General features: G+C 35.9%; 1 protein-coding gene across 12 annotated transcripts in view; it reads right to left on the bottom strand.

Annotated features, from left to right (window-relative positions):
• Positions 1-20,148, bottom strand: part of TENM3 (teneurin transmembrane protein 3) — a 699,726-nt gene that overhangs the window by 455,823 nt on the left and 223,755 nt on the right. For all 12 annotated transcript variants that reach the window (XM_072406090.1, XM_072406089.1, XM_072406092.1 and 9 more), the window contains one exon: positions 5,122-5,400. In XM_072406090.1, the coding sequence (XP_072262191.1) occupies positions 5,122-5,400 (279 nt within the window). The remainder of the gene's footprint in view (positions 1-5,121; positions 5,401-20,148) is intronic.

The following is a 20,148-nucleotide window of genomic DNA, read 5'->3' as shown; positions in this document are numbered from 1 at the left end:
AGCTGTGTGTCCACATGTATATTTAATGTAACCTTTTATTTGGACCCTCTGCCAAACAGCTGTAGAATCAGACTACATTTCTTAAGAAAATGTTACTCGCCTGGCTGTAATTCCAATTTTGTGGCTGTAAAAGTTGATATTTCTCATCTGTGTGCTTGTTTCTGAACTGAACATTAGTTACTATTTGTTCATAGATTTTTGTTCATTGATCATAATTTTAAAATAAACTCAAGGCAAACAACTAAATCCACGGATACCATTCAAAGCTGCTGCAAAAGCTGCCCAGTCCTAAAATATACTGTACTTAGCTTGGCTACACAGGACAGTCCTGTCTAACAGACAAGGGAAACTAATTTCATGAGAAGAATATGAATTAATTACAAATAAGAGAACTGACTCTAATACCACAAAACCATATGCTCTCACTGCAAGTCATTCTACATGAACGTTTGAAGTATACAAGTAAGTGGGTGCACATGACATACAAGACATCAAGTCATTCTATATGAAAGCTTGAAGGATACACATAAGTGGGCGCACATGACTTCCATGAAGTTAAAGTGCTCTTACTGCAGGTCATTCTACATGAACACTTGTAGGATACAAGTAAGTGGGTGAAGGCGACATCTAAGAAGTTAAAAATATTTGCTGTCTCACCAGACTATGGAAAAGCTCACAAATCCCAAGTCATAGAGAGGTGGTGGCTGATCTGAACCTGTGTTGCGCATATGAAAAAACAATTGATATTCTTAATTTCAACTATAACAAATTTTTGATCAAATGGGACCTTTGGCAAAATCACTCTTCCTGTACTGTGGTTAGGTAATTGATGGACAGTTTATAAAAGATTTTTGTGATTGTGTATGTTTTACTATGTGCTGTTCTTTAGGTATAGGCAGGCTTCCTTGTTGTTGTTGTTGCTGTGGTTGTTTTGTTATTACTGTATTGATATTTTTATACTCTTTTTCTTACTGTTTCCTTTTTATTTTTGTATTGTAATTTTCAAAAACTATCAATAAAGAAATATTGAACAATAAAATATTTGCTGTCACTGCAGGTCATTCTATATGCATGCTTGTAGGATATAAATGTGGGTGCGCTTGACATCCAAAAAAAACCTTTAACACCTGACCACACTCTAATGTCCAGAAGTATTCCAAGAGTCAGACTTTTGCTATGAAAATGACACTTTCCTACGACAAGCTAAGTCTTTTTAAGTACATCAGTGGATTTATTTTTCAGTGTAATCCATTTCCCCATTGCACATCAAATGCCACACTCCTCTCTTTGCTGTGATTTCAATTGCACTCATCAGCTAGCAAGTTTACTGCATGATCAAATTTATTCTTCAATGACTTGGGCCGTGTTAATAAACTATTCTGCATGCTTGCTTATCTATCTTAGGATTTTCTGACTTCTTTGAGATGCCTTCAAGAAAGCATAGAAAGAAATCTTTGATTGTAAACAAGCCCTGGAGATAAACTTTATGAGCACAGAGTATACCAGGTGATATGTGTAATATCCTCTGCCGCCTACCCTGTTTCCCACAACAGACAACTTTGAAACAATGCACAAGAAAGCCATCTAACTCTCACAGCAGACTAAGTCCTTGTTGGTGGATTCGGAACTCTCTCACTTCCTCTATTGAAGTATAGCCCAGCTCTTCATTCAACTTCTCCTGGATTAGTTTGGAAACCATTTTTCAATGTAAGAAGAAACTATGGACCTGCTATAATTGATGAGGTACTTAGCAATAAACCCTTTCATTGCTTGGAATTCTATTAATACGCCAGTGGGAAAAAAGAGGGGTGAATGATTCTTAACAAAAGACAATCTTTAAACAGGAATCCTGCCTGGATTTCACTCTTAGAGAATTTTCAGTAGTCCTTACACCTGGGCATCCTTTGAACAGTGGCATTAGAGGATCTGCAGACCTCCTGGATGCTGAAGTACTTGCCAGTTCACTTACTAGCATTGATATTTCCTGAAATAAAATTAAAATTGTCACTAAGCCTCTGAGTTCCCAAGGGTCATTGGGATGATTAGGTGGTTTCCTATTGGACAACTGTTTAAACATCTGTGATCAGGATGTGACAAATGAACCAGGAGATACTAATCGCAGAGTTCAATGCAGAGGGGCTCCTTACATCGAGTGCTATACAACTGATGGGAAAGCCACACTAATCTTTTAATAGGAATGCAGTAATTTGCTGCATGGTGCTCAATAAAGAACTACCATAGGTTTAAATCGGGACATCTGCAAGGCTCCTGTGTAGCAGTTTGTGTGACTGACTGAGGATCAGTTTATTTGTACTGTACAGAAAAGAATATGTGCATACATTCATACCCTAGGTTATAATGCCTATGGATGAAAGAAAATCTTTGCAAAGAAAGAAAGAAAGAAAAATGAGTAGGACAAAATATAAAATACTGGATATGTACAGCAGAGATAAATGTCCTGAGGTACAATAGCAAGTTCAGCCTTTAGCCCTGATCCTACACATCCAGTAATGAAAGATTGCACATACTATAAAACTCCACTATAGTCTAGTAACAGTTATGATTGCCTCCTGTTGATCAATGGCTGCCTAAATCATGTACATTATATTCAATATAAAAAGATGGCTAGCAGGCATCAGCATTTATTGAGCACAGTTCTATTAATGTCCTTTGAGTTTGGGAAAAGTGTCAATCTTGTACGAGGCATGGTGGTGGTGGTCATGGTGGAAGGTAAGACAATGACTACACAGTGAAAACATGCGTTAGTTTGGTAGGAGATAAGGAAAATGTGCTGATTCTGTACACAAAATACAATGCATTTACAAAATAATTTGTTATATATGTTTCCTCTGAATTTATCAACTCCCCCCAGCATGAAAATCTCACAGAGTGCTGTGATCTGGTAATAAAAGCAATTCACTTTTTTCTATTAATAGAAGATACAGGTACAAAACTGGTCTTGTAATGTTATGCATTATGTTTTCTTCTGCAGGAGACTTCATACATGATGGAGAACAAAGAAATAGCCAAATATTTTTTGTTTTACAACAAAATTATATTTGTCTTTTAATGTACAACATTGGGCCAAAAGTATATACCTTTCCTGATCCCTCATATAGGCTAATTTAATTGCAGTGTTAACCTAGGGTATATTTGGTCCTTTTCTCTCTTACGGGCCCACAGGCCAATTTAAAAGAACCATTGGCTAAACTGTAACCAGCCCTTTTGCTATAAGATCCCGTATACCTCACAGACTGCTATTTTCGAGGAGTGGGGCTTTTCAATTTAGAAAAAATGTTTCTTTTTAATACTAAGGTAATAGTACAGAGAAATGACAGAGTTGGTGATGAAAAGCAGCTGTTATTTAATGGTCTTCAAAATCAAGTAGCACATTTAACAAGCAGCACTGACAAGGCAGTAATTACATGTGATCACAGGTATAATCCGATCATTTTATTTTACGGAAAGGTGGCATATGTGCAGGTCACAAGAGTCTGTCTGTGCTTAGTCTGAAATGTGGCTGCAGTCACGCAACTAGCACAACATATAATGGAATTACCAGGGGGCTTTATTACCAGCCTCTGATAAGCCCCAAGAAATAAATTAAAACAATTTTATGACTAAGTATTGTGATAATTTATTTGACCACATAGAGGGCAGTGTAACTCGTTTGCTGCCAGGCATGCAAGCAGTCATCTATGAAGAAATGCAGAGCCCTCTCTTGGGTTGCTGTAATCCATTACTGGTTAATAAAACAGTCTGAGTATTTGCAGCCACTAACAGCTTGAAACGATCTGTAGATTTGTCTTTCTTGCTTTACAAAATGGCACGTTTGTGAAAAAAATTGTAACGTAAAGAAATATTACCAAGTAAGAACTGTTTAGGAAAAACAGGATTTGGAAGACTGTCCACTATAATTTTGGACTTTTGGTGAAATATATATGGTAATGAGGTTTTATTAATCCTGCAAGGGAAAGCATTTCATTGCACACTACGGAGATGAAGTTATATGACCTATGACTTTTTAAGGGCCTTATGTTTTGAGGACCTATCTTTTCCCCAGATGTACCATTTATACTGCTGCCAAGCTGCCTGGGGAACACAAATCATCATAGAAAACTGCAACCCTATTTCCTCCCATTTCCTATGCTTCCAGATTAGTCTGATATTATTTGTAATGTTGTATACTATATAGAAATGTAATGTTGTCCTGCACCACATGGAAATGTATTGCACATCTCACCACATAGATAAGAAATACAGCACAGAAGTATATTGTTCTCTCATATCACACAAAACAGTAACGCTTTACTGTACTATATATACTGCTCTTTAAAGTTAAATGCACTTCATACAAACTATTGATCTATTATGTCTGTGAAGGTTCCTATTCATCCAGGCAATTTTATATCTAAGAATAGTCACTTTCAACTGGACTTGTTCTTGTAATGTTAAAGAAGTTTCATAGCTCTCCAAGCTGCTTCATCAGTTCCCAGAACCAATGAAGCCAATGAACCAAGGTCTAGCTGAATGTGACTAACTACTACTAGATATACAGTGACCAGGATAAATTAGAACCTTCACAGAATATTACGACAATTACAAAAGCCTTTTATGTACCCAGATGTTCATCTGTTACTAGAGGCTTTAGGACATTCACATGGAAAATTATCAGTGTACGTGTCATGACAGACAGAAAAGCATAAATTTAGGGATTGAATTTATAAAGCAGTGTGTCAGCAATCTGACATTCACCATTTTCTGGTGGAGAATCATTGAAGACAATTGAAGACAATTACACTAGAACATGTTCAGCCAAAGAATATTTGATAAATGTCAGATTTACCGCCATCCTACGTAAAGTTGTACTGATATGCTATAAGGACTTCATATGGCAGTGTTTCTTTGGAGATTGCACCTTTTCTAAAATATGTCAAATATCTATTGGTACCTTTATTATTTTCACCAAAGCAAATTTAGTTCATAACTAATATTAAACTCAGAATTCAATTTACAAATAATGTATATGACCCAAGATGGTCACTATTCATGTTGTAACTAGTAACCGAAAGCCCTCAAATGTCTAATTTACTTCCAGTTTAGAAAACAAAGTCAACTTACCAGTTTCGCTGTCAGATTTGTTCTCATGCTCGGTGTCGGTCAGTGTTAGCACGGAATTGGAACGGCTGGAGAGACAGGAACTGCGTCCGGATTTCACCCCCCTGCCCCAGAGTCTCATTGCATGCTCTGGAGACATCACCCCTTCGTTTTCAGTCTCAGCATCTGAACCTGCACTGATAGAGTAACCTCGATGTGGAAGCCCCATGTCTGCACAAAATGCCAGTCCGCGACGGGATGCTGGTTCACAGATACCTAGTTGCCGTAAAGTAAAGTTCTGTCCTAAATAGGGGAACAAAGAAATAAAAGAGAGAGGAAAAGAAAAAACAAAGGTTACTCTTTTCCAAAAGTTGTGAAATAAACAAATTAGTAACAACTTTTTCCCAGTTATAAGAAAGGCATTTTAAGTGAGAGTCAAATGTTACAGTCGTGTAGATTCTTTTGTCACAAGCACTTTGCAGGCTGTGGGTTACATTCTTCCCAATATCAACCACTTAAAGAATTGAAAAATAACTTTAAGGTGTCAAAATAAACTAAAAAAACCAAGATACGGTCAATGCAGCAAATAAAAGAGTATTAGGATGACAGGTTTTCACTTTCCACATGTGAGGGAGAGAGGAGAAGAAGAGAAGACTTAAAAGATTTGTCAGCATGATAATAACACTTGTTAGAACAAGAATACACTCTTCAATTAATACCAAGATTGTGATGATACACATGGCAAAAACACAAGGAAATATTTTTTAGAATACTATTTTGTGCTAAATAAAATACAGGGGTATTGAAGTAAAGATCTTTGAAGTTAAAAGAAAAAGAAAGTACAAAGAAAAAAAAAGGAAAGTAGGTAGGACTTGAAAACTGTAGGTAGGCACTCCTGGGGGCTTAAGTACAGAGAATACTAGAATTCCTGTGTTACTTTTGGTACTGCCAAAAGTACATGTGCATCAGAACTACCTAAGGTAAAGCGTGTAGTATCCATAAATACCTTATAATTATAACTCATTGTAGTAGTAGTAGGCTGATCATTTAGTAATTTAATTTTAAGAACAGACATGCAAGGAAATTACAGTTCTGATGACAACTCAACATCACCTGAGTTTAAGTTTTAGTGACAATGGTCAGCAGCACTAATAAAGGGTAAATCTGCTCAGCATGCACACACGGATTTGACCAATTCCCTGAACTAAAATAAAATGTTTTGGCAATAGATAGACTTTAATTCCTGTCCCCTAGACACAGAAGAGAACAAGAGGAAATCTCTCCAAAGTGAGAACAATTCCTTTTTAGAAAGCAGTTACCAAAACAACTGTCATTACTGGAAGATTTCTCTTCTATTCTTTTTCAGGCAACAGTTCAGATTTGCCTTTGCTTTTACGAGATGACTTTCATCATCATCTAGCCTTTCTTTTCTCCAGACTTACTGTGGCTGGCCTCCACCTTTTTATTTTTTAGATTTCAGTTCTATAAAACAGCATCACATATGAACATTATCTAGGGCAGTCTACATAAAAATATAGTCTGCTCTGCAATGCCCACTTCTCTAGATCTTTATTCACACATTAGTACATGTTGATGTTTGAAAAACTTCTTCCAAGGACAAGCCCACCACATGAATTAGGGCTGGGGGTTTTTGACAGAAGCACAGAGAGAAGGTTCTATGCTACATAATAGCTGCCATCTTTGTTCTGGCTTCCCAGGTGTGCACACCTGTATCATTCTAGTACAGTTTCATTCTAGCCATTAGTGTTTTACTATTTTACATTTTATAGAATATTTTAGTAGCTAGTTCCCCAACTATAAATCCTAAGATATATGAGAAGACAATGGGTGATCCAGTCTATACGTACACACATATGTATTAAAGACAAGCTAAATCTGTATTGCTTTAATGCAAAGAATACTCTGTTAAACACACTTCACCTGAGTTTTACATATAAAATATAAAAAGTGGAAATAAACAGAGAAATCTGTTGATTCAACAGATACTCATCTTATTCATTGGTATTCTTTTCATCAACAACATAATGCTACCAGACGTTATCTGTTTTGTCAAAGCAAACTGCATGTTAATGCACTGATGGGGGAGCAGCAATATAGAAGAATCAATCTGTGTCCGTGTGTTTTGTCATATGGTGCAGTTTAATCGAAATATGTGCACATGCCTATATTGTTTAAAATGGCCAAGCAACACAGGACATGCATTCATCTCAGCACTCCTCAATCTCCCTGTGAACAATGGCCTGGAGACTGGATTTTCAACCTCTGCGATTGCATCTGCTGTAACTAATTCACAGTCACATTCTCTATCCTGCACGTGGAAATGTCCGTAGAGGGCTTGTGATTACCTTACAAAGGATATCAACATCTCTATCAATATGGAGAATGAACCACAGGCCGGCAGTCTGATTGACAGCACTCCTTCCTATGCAGTATTTCAGAGTTCCTATTATCCACTACATCTGACGTTTATCACTTCTCCTTGTCTTGTCAGTTCTAACCAGTGTCATGTCGCAATCTGACAGGCGTGTGAATCTAGCCAAGTCTTTTTTTGAATGCCTAAAAAATCATTTTACAGTCAAGAACTACACAAAATGACTTTTTTTCTAAATGTTCCTTATAATAAAATGTTCTACAGTACAACAAAAGACTTAAGACTCTATGCTTTCTATGGGCTGAAGGGCCAGATTTCAAAGACTAACCCATAGGAAACTTGCCTTCTCTTTTATAGTATTTTTTACAAATCAATCTGCATAAAATAAATAGGGGATTCAACATGTTAAATCATCCATTTGTTTTGTCAAAGAAGGTTTAAAGAAAGTCTTATGGCTGAGTTTTGACGTCATTCTGCCCTCTTGGATCGGCATGCTAGCTCCCAATAATGTCTGAGCATACTGAAGTTAGGAAAGTACTACAGTCAATATATCAGAATCATGGCCAGACAACCAACATTTTCATAAATGACAACCTCCATGTTTCTGATAGCACAGATTTCCTTCAATCATGGATCTGGCAATGAAACCTGCTATAGTTTGCTCCCCAAAAATGTTGCCATGTCTGGCATTTAAAGACTTAGAAAATGAACTAAAATATCTATTGTTCATACTAAAAAAAAAAATCAGAAGGATGTCCTTCATGCAGACATAGTACTTAGGCCTGGGCTGATACATTGAATTCGGGGAAAGCGGGGAGGAATAGGTGTGCACAGCTGGGGTTTTAGGCTTCTTTCCCATTTTACAGCTCTCCAGTCACAGCCTCAGTTGGTCCTGCTCTGTGTATGAGCAGTGCCGACAAACCCCAAACACAAATGTCTTTAATTACCATTTACCCGGGCCTAATTCTCCTTCATTTAAGACTGACTTAAACATCAACATGCATGTCCATCTGAAACAGCGTGCTAACAAAGGAAATACAATTGAAACTACAGTAAAATGGAGGCATTTACATGTTGCATCTTTATAATTAGGTCCCTAAGAAATAAAATTAGATTTCCCTTTGTAAGTGATTGACATAATTAAAAGAAAAACAAATAGTGAAACAACAACATCAAATAAAAATCTAAAAATTCTGCTGTCTAAGGCTTAAAATTAAATATATCTAAATTCCTTTGCACATATTTTGCAGGAAAAGTCACGGGTCATGCTCTTACTTTCAGAAAAAGTGAAACTGTTTACATGGTTTTAGATTTCCACAGAATGAGTTTATAATCATAAGTAGGTCTAGACATGTCTAGGCCCTAATGCATGTTGCAATGTTTTATCAAATGCTCTCTATCTAAGAAGCATACTATTCAAATGACTTGTATGGGCCACGCAGCACTATTTTTATAACATTCCACAAATATTACTTGGCAACTTTTAGAGATAAGGAATACAGGCACTTGTTAGCTCAAAGTACTATACAAATGACATCCCCACCGCAATTTGCAGACCATATAAATGACATTGTACTTAAAACAAGTGCTTTGATCACAACTAATTTTCCTATTACATTTTTAAAATAACATATTGAACACTTTTTCGAGGTTGGATGAAAGGTTTAGTGTAAAATAACATTTTAATAGTTAAATAATATATTTTTATAGGGATGCATTTAGCCACGACGACGGATGATGAAGGAAGAAAGGGGGACAGAGGGACTTGGATGTGATAGAGGGATAGTTAAGAGGTATTCACAAGAAAATACATACGTGAGAATTAGTGCTTCTTATATTACCCTGAATTTGATCCTCATTGCAAGAAACCAATGTGTGAATGAGCTCTAAATGGCAGCCAGAACTATATTACATTTTGTAAAAAATATAGGCAAAATATTGTCTGGAGTAACATTCTTTGCCTTATCTCGCTGTGTTCCCATAATTCACCTAATATTACTTATATATACATAAGTGTAATTGTTTGAGGTGTCTGCCTTCCTTTGCCATAATGCCACCTAGGAACTCAAAGGGGACCTACAAAATAAATATATATCTCTACCCATTGTATGCCTTTTCCTGACAACTGTTGGCACAACCATTAAACTGGTTTGGGTTCTGGTCCATCTTACAATAAGTCCAAATACAGATCACCAGCAGATATCTCATGCAGATAGATTTGCATTTAAAGTCTTGTACGGGTTAAAGTGACAATCATGAGGAAGAATGGAGGCCATGCTGACTGGCTAATTGCCTTCCTGGGTACTTGAACAAACCTGGAAAAAGCATGATTCAAAGGACTGTAATAAATGTTTCAGAGTTTCTTATCACCGTACTTGTTGTCCTTCAGGACACCTCCAGGGAACTAGCGTGCATTAATGGTATACTTCAATGTCTCATATCAAGGCCCACTTAATAAACACATATGCATTTTTATTCAAATATTAAAATCAGTTTTTTATGTTGGAAGAAACCAGTGACGGGAGTATGCCTTAACATGAAAAGGCTGAGAAGCTTTTGCTGCTTTAGCCTGTTCTACACAATTGTGCAGATTGTGCCCTTCCAGTACTATCTGACACTAATACCATGTAATTAGACATGGAAAAAGAATACAGAAAAGCAGCCATGTTAAGTATCACCCAATATTGATTTTATGTACTTGTGACTGATCAGGAAAGCTTTGTGCCAAGTAACCAACTCACTAAATCCTCTCATCTGTCAAAGAAAAACAGAGCCCTGCCAATGTATGGTCTGATTCAGAGACTGGAGCAATCAGTAGTGGCTTTTATCTGCTTAAATAAAACTTATAAGAAGAGGAAGATGTATGACACAATGCCCCCTCCTTCTAATTACAGCAGGTCACAGTATCAGCTTCAGACAAATGTGCACAATCCAAGCATCTCCATTTGTCATTAACAACCATTTTCCATCAGAGACGGAAGGCAAAATGCACTTTGAACGCTTGCAGTTTTAAGCTGCCTGTTAATTACTTTAGTGCCTTGATATGCTCAGTGGCTGCATTTCGATTTACCATTGTAAATGGATTACATTAATGAGTCAAAAACATTTCTTTTTTTATAAAGTGTAGGCATAACAAAGAATCAAACACATCAACAGGTTCCTTGGAAGTGAGTCCATTCATCTATGGCAACTCTCTTCCCTTATTATAGGTCAATATCTTATTCCATCATTAGTATTAGTGGATTTTTTGATTCTACCTAGTCAGAGCTAAAAGCACTGGGTTACATCTCAGAACCATCAGCAGGGCTGAGCAGTGGGATGATTTTGCTGACAACTGTCAATGATAGCATCAAGTTGATTAAAATTAATTATAACATTGTCTGTATATAGCACACTAGAGTAATTGTTGCAAATTTGATACAAACTTGCACTTAACAACTGTTTGTGCATCATTACCTCAGTGCCAAACAAGGTAGCACCACCCATCCCTGCCGAGGAGAAGAAAGGGTACCTGTGGTGTTGCTGAAATAATCCATTCATTTTATTGGATCAGATGTGAAAATGGTAACAGGCCTTAGGCTAAAAGTTTTGGGGGAAAGTGCTCGTCCTTTTATAACAGTTGATTGAGCAGGATATGAACCATAGCTTCCAAATGTTTCACCTAAGAAGCATCTTATCTTCGGTCTAATATACGGAACTTAAAATACTTTATATCTTGAAAATGTGTTACTACAGTAAACCATTGATAAAACCTTCAAATAACTGTTTTAATTATTTTGAAAAGTAGCTTTAGGAAAGTAGAAGATTTGTGGGTTTAAAAAATGTTCCGCCTATGATTTAATTGTCCTCATCTAAATACCTAAGGACCATAGTGAGAATGTGTTCTTTCCCTTCATACAGTACAGCAAACTTAGCGTCGCTCTTTTTTAGCTTGGAAAGTATGTCCAAGTTTGGGGAACAAATTAACCTTATCCTAATAACAAATATGTAATCGATTTCAGCTTACATGTCCTTAAATCATATGGATTCATGAATTACCTTTGTTTCTGGCACTGTCTTTTATTTTCACCTGGCAATTCTTGTTTTTTGTCCTTGAATCGCTATTCCTAATCTCCTACTGTCTCTATGGAGGGAGCCATGGTTGTCCCTTGGCTGGACTTTAGGCAGGGCTGCTTTTCTGCACTTACTGAAAGTGTGCTCAGCCTAAAACATTACATCTGAAAACTGGTACATTATGATAGAAGACATTTTTTTCTTTTTATGGTTTAAATATTTTTTAAGTTCTTTTGGACTGACTCTATGATAACAGTACTAATCTCTGTCTGCCCCATTAGAAAATGTTTTGAATTGTCAATTTTTAAACATTATTTTTTATGTGTTAGGTCTCCTTAGTTTTTGCATTTTTGTCAGTTTTATACTGGTACATTTTTTTTAATGTTCAGGCAAAATGTTTGTCAGTTTATAAAAAATACATCAAATTAGAAAAAGTCAACACAAACATCATATACTATCAGTGCAGACATGTAAATGGTGCCATGGAGAACAATGTGTTCTATTTTGCCATGCATTTTTCATTTAGCTTTTATATGCCCTAAAGAAACCAGCTGAAAATTGCATAAAATCTTTGCCTGGTGTTTATGTTGAAATAAAGTTTATTTCTATTATACTTCTCACAATATATTCGGTGGCTTTCAACGCTTCTCTTAAGTAAAACATCTTTGCTTCATAGAGGTTAGGTAAAGGAACACAAGCAGTATTTTCAAGGACTGTTTAGTAGTTAGATAAGAATATAGGTATGTTAAAAGCAAATAAAAGTTCCACACTCTACTGAAATTGAATATTTTTTTCTTTTGATTGTTAAGAGAGACATTACTAAATGGTTTATTACACATTAGTTTTTTTTTTTCAAACATTTGTGGCCTGAAAATGACCTTCCCCTTCCCCATACACAGTATTTATATTCTGCAAGCAAATAACCCGAGGAAATCAAAATTAGTAGGTAAAAAATGTTTCTATTGTGTGATATTTCTGCTTTAAAAGTTTCCCATAAATTAAGGTATAATATTATGGGATCTATTTATAAAACAGAGAATCTGACATTGCCTCAAATATTCTCTGGTGGGAATCGATGGCTGCCTTTGAAACACATGGACCTGGAAGATTCCCACAAAGGGAACTTAACAAAAAATAGAGGCACACGATGAGTGCCAGGATAGAAATTAAAGCTACTAAATGGGTTTTCTGTGCATCCTGCTTCTTTTTAAATGCAAAATATTTCACTAAAATATGCCTTTGATATTCTTTAATAGGATATATGCAAACGTATATGTTGTCCGAGATAGGAAAAAACATGTTTTACAGCAACTATAGATCCAAACAGGCCGATAGTTTGTAGCCCCCAGCTAGAATACATTTCTCTGCAAAGCCCAAGATCTTGTGTGCTCCCATCTATTACCAACTACATAAAGGTGCCATGAACTAGTATCACCTGTGCTTTTGACATCCTTGGCTCATCATCAAGACAACTGAACAATAAAAGCTCCGTGTGCATCTATAACTCAGCTCAGGTCTAAATCCTTTAATTCTAGCTTCTCAGTCAGCCAATTTAATGGATGCTTAAACGAGTACAATGTAAAAAGCAACTGCTTAATCAATAAAAATGTAAAACTAATTGACTGCTTAAATTTAAATCTTGCACAATGATGATTAAAGTGCTTATGACAATTATGAATGAGGTAAACACCACTAGAATTACTAATGTTTACATGCAGAAAAAAATTGTTTTTCTAGATGGCTGCATGTCCACTTGTTTAATTGATGAGCTCAAACAGAATGTTGAAGACCGGAGGAGATTCGGCATCATGTGTGATAAAATAGGAGGGAACAGATCTATGGCTGTCTCTTCTATTGTACTTGTTGCAGCTGCAGAAGATAGTAGTAAAACGCCTGGCATATGGTTCATCATAGTGTTCACGTTTTAATCCCCTTTCTCACTAGCTTATAAATTATCAAAGAAAAACAGACACAAAAGCACATTGACATCTTTGTAGCGCACACTTGAATAAAGTTATTTCCACTATTTCAGAAAATCTCTGCGTTGTTCCCATACTATCAGATCCTCAAAAGCGGCTTCCATCCAATACTATGCTACTTTCTGAAAGAAGGCTCAAATGTGACCATATTGAGTTTTACAAATTCTGGCAAGTTAAATAAAGGGGAATCAAGTTACAGACTTGTTCAGGTCGGAGGTCTGTGTCTGCAATACTGGCAACTGGTTTGTGCACCATATTCCCCTCTCACAATGCAGTAACTTTAGATTTAGGGGAAATTTACAAAGTTCAGTGCAAGGTAAAACCTATACATATTCTTTGTTACCTGTGAAAGCCCTAAACATTTTTGAGTTTGTTCCTTCTTGTAATGTGTGGGATATTTTCCCCACCATTGTATTTTTTTTCTTCAGTTGTTGAAGTAAATTATTATAATTAGAAAGCAATGGGACACATACTACAGTTATTCTTTCTTTTTCTTTCATACAGCTTTAGCACTGAACAAATGGTCTAATGCTGGCTTCACCCTACTTTGGCTCTGATTTATTAAAGCTCTCCATGGCTGGTCCAGCAAACCTGGAATGGATTTCTTCAAAGTCATTTGCTATTTGCTAGTAAATGTTTTGAATCCTGGACAAGATACATTACAGGTTTGCCTGATCACTGTGCTTTACTGATAAAAGTATATCCTCTCCAGCTTTAATAGGCAGAGCTTTAATAAATCAGGTCCATTAGCTTAATCATAAAGCATCTACAAATGAGTCTACTTTGTGGCCCATTGCTTTCTATTGATGCCCAATGGAAGATGCATTTTGGTGGGCCTGGTGCACCTGTTGATAGTCTTCAGGTCAGTCTTATTGCTGAGCAATCATATTCACAAATATGTTGATAATATGAACATGAATAATTAAAGCTCTCCAAGGGGGAAGATACACATCAGTGAACCTGAGTGATTTAGCAAACATGGAATGAAACATCATCTGCTATTTGATAGCAAATGTATTCAATCCTAGACCAGATCCATTCTAGGTTTGATGGATCATCACTGAGCTTGGAGAGTTTTATTACATCAGGAGCATTGTAAATAATGGGCCTGTCAAATAGGTGGGTTTACTTTTATTTACTGTACAGCAATTTTAGGAAACAATTATATTGATTAGATTATCGATTTTATTCTGTTACAAATCGTTAATTACGCAGATGTAGATGTATTAAAAACCTAAAACTGTATGTGTTGTATGGTTTAGAGAAAAATAAGTTCAAATCACATTCTTGAGTTTTATTCTCACTTCTATTCAGGAAAATAAAAGATGATACTGCTTCAAAGCTGGATTGATGATGACAAAAGAGATAGAAGTGTGCTCTTGACGCCTGTGCACCATTTATTAAGTCACATGAAACGGTTTAAAATATTAAAAATGCATGAAGGAAACCTTCTCCGTTTTGAGATTTCCTATAATTGTGTAAACTGTGTATGTTTTTCCCTAAAAATGATAACTCTGCAAACGGAAAACAAACATTCAATCTATCTATCTAATTATTCACTGTCTTAGGACTTTTATCTAAAAAAATAACTGCCTTTTGTCATATCAGCATCTCCTTTCTTTTAGTGTCTAGAACACAGCCTATAAATGATTGTTTAATCTACTTGACAAAAGTGTGTGCATAGTCAAAACTGTTTTGTTATGTGTTTGATAACACAAGGGTTAAATCCTTTGCCAGTTCATTTTTTGATGTCTCTGTTCCGTTGGGAAAATATTCTCTTTCTCTCCTGGAAACACAACAGGAATGAAGATTAACATTCCTAAATAAAAGGGTAATTCCACTTCTAGACAGTTTTCCTCTGGACAAGAGTCTCTTTGAAAGATTTCCCCTCACTTCCTAAAATTGTTGGATTTTCCTCTGTGCCAATGAATACCAGTTCAAATAGAGGGGAGAATTTTCCCAACAGGAACAAAGATCCCCAATGAAAACCTTGAATACGGTCTAACCCTTCCAACTGTATCCAAAACTAAAAGAAATAAAAAAACATTTTGCATAAAAAATATACTTTAATATAGACAGACATGTTTTCTTTCTATCAGTTTGATATCGAATTGTCTATTGTTATAGCTGTATTTTCATTTTTACTTATCAATAACAGATAGGAGCTTTTTTAAAATATATTTCATGTTGGAAGGCTGTTTACAAAAAGAGATGAGTAATAAGGGCTTTACTAGTTTATGATGTTTGTATGATTTGATTGGCAAATGATAAGCTGAGAGTGGATCCACAAAACTGCTGTTGTTTTTGATTTCTAAGCTGGAGGAGGTGATTTTACATATGGAAAAACCAACATTTGCAAATGTAAAGATGGCTGTCACTGGTGTACTGTGCATGGAAAATACCATATGTTCTCCAGTGCAATCTATTATTGGATATTCAGAACAACACTTCCAAGCATATTCATTTGAAGTATTTACACAGTACCCATCAGACTGCACTAATGCCAGCCTAATTTATATCTCGATTACCCTATTGGTCAAAATGACTGGCGGTGCAAACCTAAACAAGATCACTTAGGAACTCTCACCCCAGTAATCACAACACAAGTTTAGTCTACTAACTTACTGTGCTATAAACCGAATCTTGGTATACTGAATGCCCCAAATTCCAAGATCCTTGAGTTACTGATACCTATACATTTTTAACATGCAATGAAAGTTTACTTGTTTTCATATTATTTGGATGTGTTTTATCCCCTTCGGTATGTAACACCTTAGCTGTAGTCTCCACTGGCTCTGAAATGTACTCCCATGTAAAACAACTGAGCAGTTTTTTTGGTTGCTTTAACCTCCTTTTAAATGTAAAAGCGGTACATTTAAAAATCCTTTAAATTTCCTGCCTGATCCCTCCTACCCGCCCAATAGTCCCGCCCTCCAACCTAAAACGTCCCCTAGTCGTTCACACGCCGGGATGCAGATGGCAGCAGGCATCTGTGTAGCATTGCCAGGGGAAGCAGATGCGGGGCATTGTTGGAGGACACTGCAGACTCTGCTGGAGGATGCCGTGGGCACTGCTGGAGGATGCCGCTGGAACGTGGGAACCAGGTAGGACAATTCCGCCCCGAGTGTGGCTCTGGGTTATGACTTTTGGTATGGAAAATTCACCCTGGAATACCGCCAGAAAGGTTATTTCAACACAGTGTTTTGCTTTGCCTTGTGTCAAAGCTGCATTTCCCTGTGTTGGCTTTGCATGGCAGCCATTCTCAACCACGGTTCCTCAAAGCATGGGTGATTGATGACCCATACTTCTGGGGTCAACACCACTCAGAAGAGACAGCTGAATGACTCTAATAGTATTTTTAGGTGTCTATGAGGGTGCTTTTTTAGCCCCCATGGTAAGGAAAAACTCTTTCCTCTGGTGACCTCCAAAAAATTGGTTTTAGTAGAGGTATCCCAAGACCTGAAAATCTCTTTAAGGGTTCTTTAAGAACAAAAAGTTTGAGAGGGGCTGGTTGGGTCGTTTGAAAATAAGGAAGGGAAAAACAGAAGAAAGCCAAAGCATACCATGTTGGTTTCTGAAAATGTATCCATTGTAGACCATGTCCTATGTTCATCTGCAAAGTCTGAACCAGAGCAGAACAGACAAGAAGAAGAGTACCCTTCAAACTCATGATGTAGTATTAGAGTATACACCAAATAAGATTTTATCTTATATTTTAGATTTAGATTTAAAACACTCCACCAGGCTTTTGCATTATGAAGTCAAACATCAAAGCAGTCCTGACCCTTTTTTTTGCAGTGAAATGACAGTCCTGTAAAATGCAGAATACTCATAAACTGAGAGTGACAGCAAACCTGCATTGTGTTTGCTATAAAATGGTACACTGGTAGCAGGTTTCTGTGGTTCCCTTTGCATTATATATGTTATTTGTAATGTCATCATGTCTTATATTAAACATCGATAAACCATTGGCCATAACCTACAGCAGCAGGCAGTGGTTTTTATTGAGCGACACAGTGTGAAACGGCCATGCCCTGAAAAATATTATGAGTAAATCTATCAGACACACTGACACGCTGATTGGCGGGTATATTACTATTGGCTTTAATAACGTTGTATAGTAATTTGATAATGCCAGCACTTGTCACAGTCAGCGGTAACAGAGGCTGATTTTCTTCAATGAACAGCTTTACATTAATTATATTTAGCTCTTCATTCTACCATAAAAAGGTTTTAAGGGTTTTATTCACTATTAGGCAATTAGATGGTTTTACTTTGCATGCTGCTAATAAAAATGTTTATGCAATCTATGTGTTGGAATGGCGGTAATTATTTTTGCACTGCTCTGTTATTATTTTAATATGATTTATCTTTTTTTTTACCCGGAAATATAAAAGAACATTGAGCGTACAATGTTACTTCTTTGTAAAATGAATGGGTAGGATGGTATTAACACGGTAAATTACATGAGGGTTCAAAATTATTCCATTGGCAGTGATCATACCAATTGCAAATGATTTGGCAAGTGGAGGGTGGAGGCTACCGAAACAGTGTTAAGTATGACTATGGATAACAAAGCAAAGAAAAGTAATGTTCTACTCTTTTCCTATTACCCCCTATTGTTTCCCTTTTATAAATAAATGTGTATTGACTTCTAACAAAAATACAAAATACTAATAAATCAAAGCAAACCTTACCACCGCTAGTTAAAATTTTTTTTATCAAGAAAGGTCATGTACACTGATAAAAAACATGCTAAGACTGCAATGATGACTTACCTATTCTATAGGTTAATTGGCTTTTTACCTGTTTATCAAGTTAATGTCATAGTCCTTCCAGATTTTGGCTTCACAGTATCATCTCAAACTGTGTCCAGTGAGAAGATAACATTCCATAATTAAAACCTATCTAAATTATTTCGTTAATTCACAGCAGTCTGCACCCAATTATCCTAGTTTATAAATTAAATGACATAAATTATGATTTCTCATTATCAAACTTCAATTGAGTTTTTTTTTTTTTTTGTAACAATGCAATGATAACGTTTTTGGTTCCTGAAATAAAACAGTCTTTTTTTAAATGCAGTTATGATACATATAGATCACAGATTTTAAATATACAAAATTGTGTTAGGCTTTTACTTTACAATTTTCTTTTTAATATTTTTAAATTAATTTTTCTTTTATTATAAATTTTAGTTGGAATCAACTGACTACCATATTGAAGATTAAAACTATGGTAAGTTCTCCTATACATAGTATATTGCAGCCTCTGTTATCAGAAAAGGTGCAAACATTTGTATAATTCACTGCTGTATTTGCTTGGACAATGACACATATTGTCTAAGAATAAAACTTTAAAATTAGTATGATCATGAAGTACATAAATAAAATCTTGATGCAACTAAAACTTTTTTTGGTTTATTTTATACAAAGGAATGGTTAAGAACGCTAGTTTTTATTCTTGTCTGTGTCTCCTTGTGGAGGCTCACCTTCTTTTTTCCTTGGTATCCATCAGTAAAAAAAAAAATTGTCTACTTTACCCCAAAACAGAAAAATAAATGGCTATAGGTATACTTTATTACTACTGATTGACATGGATTACTGTTTAATATCATGCCTTATTTATTAATACAATAGCTTTTACAAATGTCCCATGTACATAAATACATTAAAATCATATAAATGATGTTGGCAAAAGGGAAACAATATGAAAATAAGTTAAATTGAAACCTGGAAAGTTGTAACTAATTGCTATTTAAGGTACAAGCCAGCTCAGATTTGTTGATAACTATGGAGATTTGGGCGGATATGACCCTAATATTGTTTGGCCTGACTGGGAAAAAAGGATTATACCCGAGGTTTGAGTTATACGTATAGACATCCAGCCACTACTGGGCAGATTTATTTCAAAGTCATGTCATGTAATTGTGTTTACATTTTTTATTATTACATATCCCTACAAAAGCCAAAGATTTGTTTCATGGAATTTGCTATATAAGCTGCTAATATACCTCCTAGTATTTGCAGGATTAATGTTCCATATCATAAGAATTGTACTTCTCTGTGCTGGCACACCTCACCATGTGTAGGTCTTGGATAAAGACAATGACCTGGCATGAAGGCAGCTAAAATAGATGGCATATTGAATTCTAATAGTTTCTGGAAGCCTTTACAAATTCATCTCCAACTGCAAAAGGAGGATTCCTCTCTAAGCGGCAATAAAAAATACCATCCATGACAAAATGCTGCTAAACAGAAAATAACCACCACCCAGGCTCATTGTTCAGGGATCTATACAATATACATGCCACTGGAAATACTCAATGCTTTTACATCTTTTATTATAGCCAATTGGGGAGTACATTATGAGTATAATATAATGCATTCATCTTCTTTCCATGTAACCTTCTTTTCTTCTCTTATTCATCGTTGTCTCTAGAGTCCAATGTGTGTCTTATGTTATTTGCTTTATAGACATTATTCTTCTTTTCTTTCCATTTTTTCCTTCTCCAATTGGGAATTTACCTTTCTTTTATTATTTAGTGTATAATTTCCATGGCTATTCGGTTTTAGAAGAAGCAAGATGTCTTTATGGGTCACAGAACTTATTAGTCAGAAAGAATTA

This window comes from Pyxicephalus adspersus, chromosome 3 (assembly GCF_032062135.1).
Source record: "Pyxicephalus adspersus chromosome 3, UCB_Pads_2.0, whole genome shotgun sequence".
Classification (NCBI taxonomy): domain Eukaryota; kingdom Metazoa; phylum Chordata; class Amphibia; order Anura; family Pyxicephalidae; genus Pyxicephalus; species Pyxicephalus adspersus.
Note: the sequence above shows the minus strand (reverse complement) of the source record. Positions and strands in the feature narration are given on the sequence as shown.